At 52.6% G+C, this 10592-nt stretch overlaps 1 protein-coding gene across 1 annotated transcript in view; it reads left to right on the top strand.

Moving 5' to 3' along the window:
* LOC102487211 (tumor necrosis factor receptor superfamily member 14-like) overlaps positions 1–3023 on the top strand; it is a 7408-nt gene extending 4385 nt beyond the window's left edge. The window contains exons 5-7 of the mRNA XM_027765425.1: positions 1075–1230; positions 1825–1915; positions 2866–3023. Coding sequence (XP_027621226.1) covers positions 1075–1230; positions 1825–1915; positions 2866–2875 — 257 coding nt within the window. The 3' untranslated portion in view covers positions 2876–3023. The remainder of the gene's footprint in view (positions 1–1074; positions 1231–1824; positions 1916–2865) is intronic.
* The last annotated feature ends 7569 nt before the right edge of the window (positions 3024–10592 follow it).

Here is a 10592-nt window from a genome sequence, read left to right as displayed (position 1 = left end):
TGTGCCTGGTGGCCCTGGGTCATGTCCATTCCCTCCCCCGTGGCTCTAGACCAAGGATTGTGGTCAAGTCACTCTTCCTCCAGTGGAACTATGTAGGGCTGAGGAGGGAGGGGAGAAGCCACACTGAGAACTTATGACAGGCCCTCAGGCCTCTCCCTTGTCCCCACCATCTGACAACCCAGGCCAGCCAGAGCCTAGCTGACCCAGCACACAGTGAGGGCCTCCCCCCTGCATGACCAGGGCTGACAGCACATGGGGATCCCAGGACCTGTGCTCCTGGGGGGCCCAGGGTAGGTGGGCTGGGGAGGGAGGACATGAACAGAGGAGGAGGCTGGATGTGTGGAGGCTCAGTGGAGGAATGTGGAACTACTACCTGGAGCTCCCCCCCCCCAATTCCTGAACCCCCAGCACTGCCCTGAGACAACACCTGTGATGGGGCAGAGGGTATGTGAGACCAGGAGAAATGCAGAGGCAGGGCCAGGCCAGCTGCCCCTCCCTTACCCCATGCTAAGGAGGAAGAGGCTCTCACTTACCACCGCATTTGCCCTCTGGCTGCTCTGGTTTGTACAGAAGGGGAACCTCTCTGATGGGGGTTGGGGAGGGGAAGTATGTGTGAGGATTCTCCTAGGATGAGTTGGCCTGGGGTAGGAACTACTTCCTGGGACCCTTATAGCAGACAGTGCATGACTGAGTTACCTGGCTGGGCCACACGAGGCACAAGGTTGCAGTTTCCATATGAGGCCATACTTCTGTGCAAGGACACTCCCTGGACTCCTGACTCTCTTCTTCATCCTGCTACTGCTGCTGCTGCTCGTTGAAGGTCCTCTGAGGCTCAGACCCTACTTGTCAGACACCTCCAGAATTGTTTTGTATCTGCGTGGGGAGCAGCCTGGCAGGGAGCCCCAGGGGTGGGACACAATCAAGGCCCAGAAACTCACATGCATTAGGCAGCCTGAAATGCAGACCCTGGCCTGCCTGCTCTTGTCCAGCCTCTGCTTGGTTCCTTCCGGGACGGGGCATCTCCACTGCCCACAGCAGCCCAGCAGCCTCTCAGCTCCTTTTCTGGGGTCCCAGCCAGGGGCCTGGTCACCAGGAGGAGCTGCTCCAGCACAGAGAACACCGTGTGCGGCTGCAGCAAAGGCCACTTCTGTGACGCACAGGACGGGGACCACTGCATCGTGTGCCGGCCCCACACCGTCTGCAGGCCTGGCCAGAGGGTGCTGGAGAGAGGTGAGCTGGCAAGTGACAGATGTCCCCCATAGCCCAGCCCCAGGTGTAGACATCTGGGCTGCTCAGAGTTGTCTGATGGGACAGAAATTGTGGCCAGCCCCATGCCCGCCCACCCAGCCTGTCCTGGCTGCAGCAAATGATGGAAAGGCTGCATGGGGAGGACAGGGAAGGATGGGAGGGCACTGCTGTTGGCTTTGCCTGGTGGTTGGTGGACCCCGACGTCATGCCTCCCTCGCCGGCATCAGGCGTGCACATGTGACTACTCAGCGCCTCAGTCCTGCCTCACTGAGGAGAGTGAGTCCCCAGCTCACCACCCCGGCCAGGGCTCCCTCCACAGCATTTGTCTATGGTCTTGGAGGGGGTCCTAGACCATTAAAATCCCAGCATCTTTTGTGCAGGGACCTCAGGGGACCTCTGAGCCCACCAGTCTCAAGACTATTGTACAAGATTCCCAGTAAAGGTCAGCCATCGCCCTGGCAGGTCCTTCTGCCAAGAAGCAGAGTAGCAGAGCTGGAAGGACTGCAGAGAGACAGACCCCAGGCCCCACTGGAGAAGAGAAGCTCAGCGTCTCACCCTGCCCTTTTTGTCTCTTAGGCACCGAGAACCAGGACACGGTGTGTCAGGACTGCCCACCAGGGACCTTCTCTCTCAATGGGACCCAGGAGGAATGTCAGCCCTGGACCAGGTGAGTGCCAGGGAGGGGCTCCTCCACACTCTCCTGGGAGGTGGGTGCCCTCCCCCAGCAGAGACCCAAGGCCCCACCCCGGGTGCCACCTGGTGGTACCTACCAGCACCCAGGAGAGCCCCTCTCCAGGGGTGAAGCCTGTGTCCCGAGGTAGCAGGCTTCATGGCCCCAGACCAGAGCCTCAGCAGTTCTAGCTTCCTGGAGGTCAGGGTGGACTTTCCCTGGAGTAGTCGTGGAGGGGAGCTGTTGTCACATCCCTGTCCCCTATGGTCTGGGATTGTCCTGAGTGACAGGACTGTGGGAAGGGGTTCCCTGTGTTTTGGAGGTGGGAAAGGCTGTCAGGGGATGTTAATTAGGTGAGGACTGGTTCCTCCTGCCACGTGATCCTTTCCCAATTGGGCTCTGACCCAGAGTTCCCTGGGCCCTCAGGTCTGTGAGAGGAACCCCAGGTAGGCCAGGCATGGTGCAGCGAAGGTGGAGGAGGCAGAGAGGACAAATGCTCTTGGGTCCAACTTGTAGCTAAGGAGTCCCGACTTCATGCCTCCCTCTCAGATAGCAGGCAGGGCCCCAGCTGTGCAGGTGTGACTGTGCTCAGTGCCCCAATCCAACCTCACTTAGAGTGTGAGTCCCCAGCTCACCAGCCCCCAGCCAGGGCTGCCTCCACTGTATTTCTCTATGGCAATATCTATGGAGAGGTCCTGGACCATTCATATCCCAGCCTCATCATGTCCAGGGTGGGGTGCAATGTCTTCCTGCTTTTCTGCCCTGTCCTCTGTCCTCATTGCTGTCCTTATGTCTCCAGGTCTGCCAGCTCTCCCGCCCTCTGCCCCTCATCCTGCTCTGGGCTCTGGCCTGCAGACCGCCTTGGCCCTCCTCTCTTTCTTTTCTTCTCATTTGCTGTCCCATTCCCTGCCTTTCTTTCCTTCTCCTTGCCTCTCTCTGTCCCCCAGAGGTGCTTGAAAACTCAGACCAGAGATCGCATCCCTGAGCTGTGACCAGTGTTCAAACCTCTCTGGGTCCCTATGAATCAGAGCCTACCACTGAGTTCTGAGTGACTCTTGAGTGGATCTCAATGCCTGCCATGGACTCCAAACTCCCTGCTCCTTTCTACCAGGTGTGATGCTTTTCTTGAGACAGAAGCTGAACCTGGAACTAGTCATACAGATGTCACCTGCTCCTCCTGGAGGCGGGACCTTTTATTAAGCATTCTGTTGGTGTTGGTCTTGGCTTTTCTTTGCATGATCATCTATACATACGTGATCCAAAAAAGGACATCCAGAGAGCAACGCACCTCAACTCTGCTGTGGTTCTGGAGCAGACATTTCTCATCTCAGCAACCATCCATGGACCCGTCACTCCAAGGCCTTATGTGGAGGTCCACAGAAGAATTTTTGGATGTTGACTCCCAGCTATCCACGCATCCATCACACCATCGCCTTAGGCGGAGGACCACAGAAGAATTTTTGGACATTGGCTCCTGTTCAAAGAGGAAAGGTCTACCTAGGAAGAGAGGGTATTCTTGCCCTTCCAGGTTCATCACAGTGAATAAGGGGGAAAAACAGGTTGTGTGAGTATTGGACAGGTTCCAGGCTAGAGAGGGACCCCAAATGCTGATCAACAGGCTCTGGGACCAGACTTCTGAGACATCTCAGGCAATGCCTCCTGGAAGCTGCTTCCACCTGCCCGTGTGCATGAGCATGGGCACTTGATGGGACCTTTCTCAGGCTGGCTTCAGCCTCCACCAGGAGGGAGACGTGGTCACTGTTTTTACATAGACGAGATGCCACCTGCCATCCCATCAGGGAAATGAGGGCTCAGAGCTTTTCTGTCTGCCCTGAGTCTGTCCAAGCTCTCCCATAGGGACGCACTGCTGTGGGGAACACCAACAGCCCTGCTTGGCTTCAAGAGTCCTGCCCCCAGCCCACCCAGCAAGGCACTCTGGGCCCTACCTGAATCTAGCTCATCTGGACCATGAGCAAATCTCAGGGGTGGGATTCGACCAGTCGGACCACATATGTGTCATCAAGTGGATGTCACATTTGAAGTGATTCTCTGGGATGTATTGTACCTGCTCCCCATTCCCTGTCTTTGAGGAGAATGTTTTAAGGAGATACTTTGAGACAAGATCAATGTCTTGTTTCAAGTCATTGACTGCCTGTCCCCTCCCCACCCTGCCCTTCCCCTTTCCATTTCCTGGCCAGCTCCTGCCTCCAGCAGAGCCCACCCTGTGCCCTCCTCCACACCCCAGGGCAGCCCAACTCAGCAGAGCTGAGCTGCCAATCTCCCCAGGCCCATCCCCTGCCCCTCCACACTTCACCTCTTCTCACTCCTTTATTTCCTGTGCAGCCTCTGTCTCTTCTGGACATCCTTCCCCTGGTCAAGCATCCTGTGGGTGTGGGACAGGCCCACTCAGACTGCCCAGTACCCTGGGCCAGAAAGGCACAGCTCTTCCTTACTGCCAGCAACCCCTTCCCTACACTCAGTGGAGGTAGAGACTAGGGGTGCCTTGTTGATCTATAGTCCTTTCTGTGCTGCCGAGTTGCTGGGGGCTCATTTCCTAGGTGCCAGCTTGCGGGAGATGGACAAGTGGCTCCAGGAATCTAGTCACTAAAGTCGACTCTTTCAGGTTCTACCCATGGGGACACTGCTGACCCATTTCTGGTCCCTACCCTCAGTGTTTACACTCTTACTGGATGAGACCTGCTTGCCCCTCCCATGGCAGCCCCCTCTCCAGCCCAAGGGTGCTCTCTCGGGGTCTCCCAGGCCTCCTTGTGCAAGGGACAGTTCCCAGTCTTTGTCAGGGCACTGCCCACCACCATCCTGGACCTGTTCTATGGCCAGGGATGGTCCTTAGTGCTAGAGGGAGACCATATAGTTTGGATAATGGTTTCTCCCACAAAGGGTCATGGTTCTGAATTTGGATGTCTGCCCAAAATCCAGGTGTTGAGATCTGATGATAGTAACAGTGCTTAGTGAAAACTTACTTCCTTTATGATATCCCAGAGCGTGGCAGAGAGTGTTGAATGTGATGACCTCGTTAGACCAGGTCTCTGTGATTGGGTTATGGTAGACGTCTACGCAGAGAGCAAAGTACGGCATTCATGGATATAGACCATGCTCTGCGCTGCTCAGACTTCTACTTCCCACCCTTCTGTGATGCCTTTGGGTTTTCCAGCCACCAGAAATGTGAGTTTTGTAAATAAACTTCTATTTTGAATAAGTCACCCAGGCTCAGGTCTTTCTGTGAGTAAAGCATTAGCAGGTTAAGAAAGAGGTCAGCACCAGGTGGGCACTGGATTCTTCCATGTAAGGAGAGTCCCCTCCCAGCTTGTTCCTGAGAGTACCAAACGCAGCTGTGGGCTCAAGGAGTTGGTGGTCCTGGGATCCAGGATGGAGGGAGAGATTCTCAGTCTTCCATCCAGGACCCAGAAAGAACTCTGTTCACCTCAGTCTCCCCAACTATGAGGGAGAGGAGCATGTCCACCCAAACAGGGAGGATGCACCTCTTAGGCACCAAGGACATCAAGAGAGTCCTGAAGAATTCTTCAGCCCAGTTGTGGCAGCCTGCACTAAACAGCCAGCACAGCTGGGAGTTCACAATGGGCAGGTTCGGCCCCTCACTGCTCTAGGACTAGCCCCAGTGGGCAGAGTGTGTGGTGCCCTTCTTGAGTGTTGGAACAGGAAGTGATGCTATGAGGGCTTAGCCATGAGCCTGTGCCCTGAAAGGGTCATTCCCAACTAGGCCTATGGAGCTGGTGACATAAGGGAGGAGACGGATAGCCAAGACCAGTGAGCTGTGTCTTCACTCAGGGCTTGCCCTCACACAGGCCCATCCTTCCTATGGCTGCACCATTCACTTCTGGGACAAAGTCTTTTCTCATCTGGTGGCCCTGGTTCTAAATGTAGGCTTTATGATTATTCAGGTGTGAGGAGGCCAGGAAATGACCACTGAGGAGAAGATAGTTTATAGCTCCCAGTGTCCAGGAGGCAAGGGCAAGTCATGCCACACAGGGCCCATGGGGAAGCACCTGGGTTCCCAGGAGGCAGAGGGAGCAAGGAGTCGTGGGTCAGAGCCTTCTTAGTGCTTTCCATGGGAAAGCCAAGCAGGGTGAGCAGGTATGGGTTTGGCTAATTTGACTCACATCAGTGGATTCTAGGGTGCAAGGCCTATTCCAGCTGCCTGGTACAAGCCCCGTGGTAATTAGGGCAGAGAAATATTGACCTGGGATAGACAAGACCAAAAGAGGGGGGCAGTTATAGATCAGTTGGTATTTGTATAAAATGTGGCCTCCTTGTTTCCTCTCTCTAGAAATGGCTGGTCCAGGTGAGTACAGTCCAGCTTTCCAAATATCGGAATAAAAACATGATTGGAACTTGCATTGTCGTGGCTTGCTGGATTAACACAAGAGGGAGTTCTTGATAAACTCTAAGACCACCTCTCATGTAGCCCAGCTGGGTGTGGCCCTCAAGAAGATTGGCTCTGGAGACTTCCAGAAGTCTTCAGAGGGAGAGTTAAGGGCCATACCCATCAGAGCCCTTCCTACAGTCTTAGGTGGCCATGAGCACTTAGGGGCTCAAGGGCTGTCTACAGAGCCTCTACTCCACACCCTGCAATGCTTTTAAATCCACTAAGGCTTGTTTGTCCAATGGTTGAAGACCTGTGAGAATGTGTGAGGACCGTGCATTGTGTGGTGGTGGGTGAGGCCTCCTGTAAACACCAGTGAATGAGACGGCTGGCTGCTTGTGCCATCTGGGCTCCCTCCATCCTCTCTGGACATTGGTCTCCTGTCAGTGCTTTAGTGAGGACTAGAAAAACCTCCACATGATTTCATTGAGAAATCTGCTGATTCTGTGGATGTTTCCCGAGTTACTGTGAAGCTTTGTTGTCAGATGAACACACATTTATGATTGCCATAACTTCTTGGCCAGTCGAGTCTGTCATAGTGTTTAGTGACCTTTTTCGTACTGGGTCACATTCCTTCTTCTTTTTATTATTATTAATTTTTTTAGATATTTTTGCTGTAGGGTGCGTGTGCTCGCCAGACAGACAGAGACAGAAAGCGAGAAATCACCCCCCAGGGGGGATGGCCATGCCACAATCCCTTCTCCTCCATTCTCCTCCTGGGATCTTGGGCACGCATGCACACACGCCTGGCATGAGTTTTAAGCCACTGGGTCCAGGACTTGAACCGCAGTCAACTACATAGAAATCCAGCAACATAGCCATTATGCTAACTGCTGGTCTCCCACATTCCTTCTTCTGATATCCACTTTGTCTGATATTAATACACTCTTAATCCATGATTCATTTTTAATCTACATGAATCTTTTACTTAGAATGAATTTCTTGTAGACAGCATGTTTTTTACTAGAATGTCTAGACCACTTGCATTAACACAGAAGCCTTTGTTAGTACTCCATGATTAAGCAGGAATAGGTAGATCAGTTATGCAGAAGACAGATCAGACAGATGGCAGGTAGCTACGCCGGTGGATAGAGTCAGCAAGGATGGAGGCCAGCTGTAAAACAGACTCAAACACACATCACATATCAAATGAAAAAACCAAGCGCACTAAAATAGATGAGAATGAAATAAAAACTAACTCACGGAACATTCCAAAGTATTTATAGGCCCTAAAACTAAGGTGGGAAAAAAAAGAAAGCTGCTAGGAAATATTGGGCCATAGGTACGTGGCAACATTCTCACAGGGGCAGCGATCCTAAGGTGACTTCCTGTGTCTTCTAGCACTGAGCAAATGGTGACTATGTCCCGGGTAAAGGAAGTCAGGGCCGACTTCTCCATCTGTACATGGGTCCCACAGTTACATTCTAGTGCAGCTCTGTACCTGGTGCTGGGGTGCAGGAGCTCAGAGAAGGCCTCAGTGCACAGGGCATGTGCAGTCTGCTTAGAGACAGCAATGGACTGAATTGTGCCCCCCTAAATTCATATGATGAAGCCCTGATCTTCAATGTGACTATATCTAGAGGTGGGGACTTTAAAGAGGCGACAGTTAAATGAGGACTTTAGGGCGGGCTCTGGGGTCCTTATCAGAAGAGGAGAAGGGACCAGCAGTTAGCAAAATGGCTATGTCGCTGGACTCCCACGTAGTCGACCGCAGTTCGAGTCCCGGACCCAGTGGCTTAAACTCACGCCAGGCGCGTGTGCGTGCAAGCCCAAGATCCCAAGAGGAGAATGGAGGAGAAGGGATTGCAGTGTGGCCATCCCCCCTAGGAGGTGATTTCTCGCTTTCTGTCTCTCTGTTTCTCTCTGTCTGGCTGGCTAGCGCATGCTCCCTATAGCAAAAACCTCTCCAAAAAAATAAATAAATAAGAAATAAAAAAAGAAGAGGAGATAAGGACACACAGAGGGCATCTGTGTGAAGACGCAGGGAGAAGATGTTCCTCTACAAGGCAAGGAGAGAGGCCTCAGGAGAAATCAACCCTGCTGACACCTTCATTTTGGACCTCCAGCCTCCAGGTCAATGAGGAAAAATACACCTCTAAGTTCCCATCTGTGATGTCTTGATATGGCAGCCAGAGCTGACTCAGACAAGCCCCTTTCTCATGAGGTTGTATTGAGTGGGTTCTGTTACTGTGCACTCAACTTCTCAGATATTTCCTGAAATCTGCCATGACAGTTCTGTTGCTAATCCTATTACTATGGGCTAAATTGTGTCCCCCCTCTCTATCTATATGCCCTGAACTAAATACCCAGTGTCTCAGTATGGTGCCATATTGAGATTCCTGCTCAAATAGCACAATGACTTTAAAACTTGTAATATTTGGCTCAAATGCTTCCTTCCTGAATGGTAGCCCCAGTGTGCAGCTTCCACAACAGAGCAGGTGATTATCTGTGGGGCTCTTAAGTCCTGGTCCCGCTGGTCCCTTCCTGTGTGCCCACCCTGCCCTGCAGAAAACTCCAAGCTAGGGACGTTCTCCCAGCTCTCATGGCTATGCCCACTATCATCCTACTGTGTCTTGACTAACTCAACTGTTTTCTTCACTCCATCCACACTGAGTTGTCCACACTAACACTTCCTCCCTCTCTGGGCAGAAGTACATTCTGAGGTCTCTGAAGCCCTCAAAGCCTTCTGTGGTGGAGTGATCTGTGGCAAGGGCAGGGAGGCAGGAAACTCAACAGACTCCAGGATCCTCATCTGGGTAGGAAGATTCACTTTTTCCCCTGGAGGCTGTCAGAGCAGTTAGGAGGAAAGAGTTGAGTGCTGGTGAGCAGAGAGTCCCAGGTTTGAGATATTTCAGAAGCAACTGGAACTCTGGCCTGGAGACAGGAGGATCAGGTATGGGCTGGTGACCTGGATGTCTCCACATTCTGCTCTGAGGAACATGCTGGGCTTCCCAGCAGACACCCCACCCTGAGAGAAGGCCAAGACCTCTTGGATCCTTCTCTGAGCTCCTCTGACTGTTAGTCTCCATCCTCCCATCCCCAGGCCTAAGTCAGCAGAGTCTCCAATTTCTCTGTCCCACCTTACCCCCTATGCCTTGACACCTAGAGACGGAGTGCTCTAGATTTCATCTTGAGCATCCTATACTCATCCTTCCTCCACACCCTCCAGCCCTGCCTTTTCTGCCCTCACTTCTAAGTAGCCCACACCTGTGACCCTGGATCTCTCCAGGAGAGTTTAGACACTCTGGTCCCCCCACCTTGCCTCACTAATGCACAAAGTGCCCTGAGCATAGGACGGGCATGGTGTCTTCAGCCTCCTTCCCAGGTGGATGTGATATCATGCCCACCATCCATGGGGCATCTCACAGGAGCTCACTTGCCTCTTGGTCCTGCCTGTCCCCCACCGTGCCTTAGAGCATTGGGCTCTGGGAGTCTAGGTTCAATGACCCAGCGATGGTGGTCAGGGGGACCTGCCTCTGGCACTGGGGAGGCTTTGCCCCAGCAGGACAGCTCCACCTCCCCCCAAGTTGCATAAGTTCACACCTGCCTGTTCCTCCCCAGCACCCAGGCCCTCCTGCCCAGGGCCCCCAGTAGTAAAATTTGAAAGTGATTATGAGGACATCAGTGGCTTTAGCCAGTGCCACCCAGTGTGACCCTGTAAGGGGAGAGCCCTCCTGGGGACATCACACAGCCCTGACTGGATCTAGTGCCCATGACCTGTGGGGTGGGACATTTTTAGTGGGGGGACCTGTCCCTGGGTCCTGCTGTAGCACCCAAAAACTGGCTAGTCTCTGAACTATCCTGCCACAGATGAGAGGTCTGAGGAGGGTGGGTGGCATTCACAAGGAAAAAAGCAAAAATGGGAATCCATTAGGGCCCTCTGTTGTATATCATGTTTTGATCTGTTTTTTGACCTTGTCTCAAGTTCCTTCATAAACTGTTCCTTGCTCTGGGACCAACGGCATGTTTCCTGCACAAAATTCAGGAACTGATGTAGCTGTTTGATACTAACGTTAGCGCCCCTAGCTTTTATCATACAAGACAACACTTAGACATACATATCTCTGTCTTTAGACAATTATGTCCCCATGTTTTACACCAAACAATAATTGAATCCACACTTTCTTTTGTTCTATATATTGCCTTATTTTACCCTATGTCATTCTTCTACTCTGGTATCTCTTTCTTCTACTCTACAGTCTTTATTCTTTATTTTACTCTATAGGATCCTTACTTTACTCAATAATATCTGGCCGGCTTCAAGGAGTGTCC

Source organism: Tupaia chinensis, unplaced genomic scaffold, assembly GCF_000334495.1.
Source record: "Tupaia chinensis unplaced genomic scaffold, TupChi_1.0 Scaffold138365_1, whole genome shotgun sequence".
NCBI lineage: Eukaryota > Metazoa > Chordata > Mammalia > Scandentia > Tupaiidae > Tupaia > Tupaia belangeri.
The sequence above is the reverse complement of the archived record's forward strand: the minus strand, read 5'-3'. Positions and strand labels throughout refer to the sequence as shown.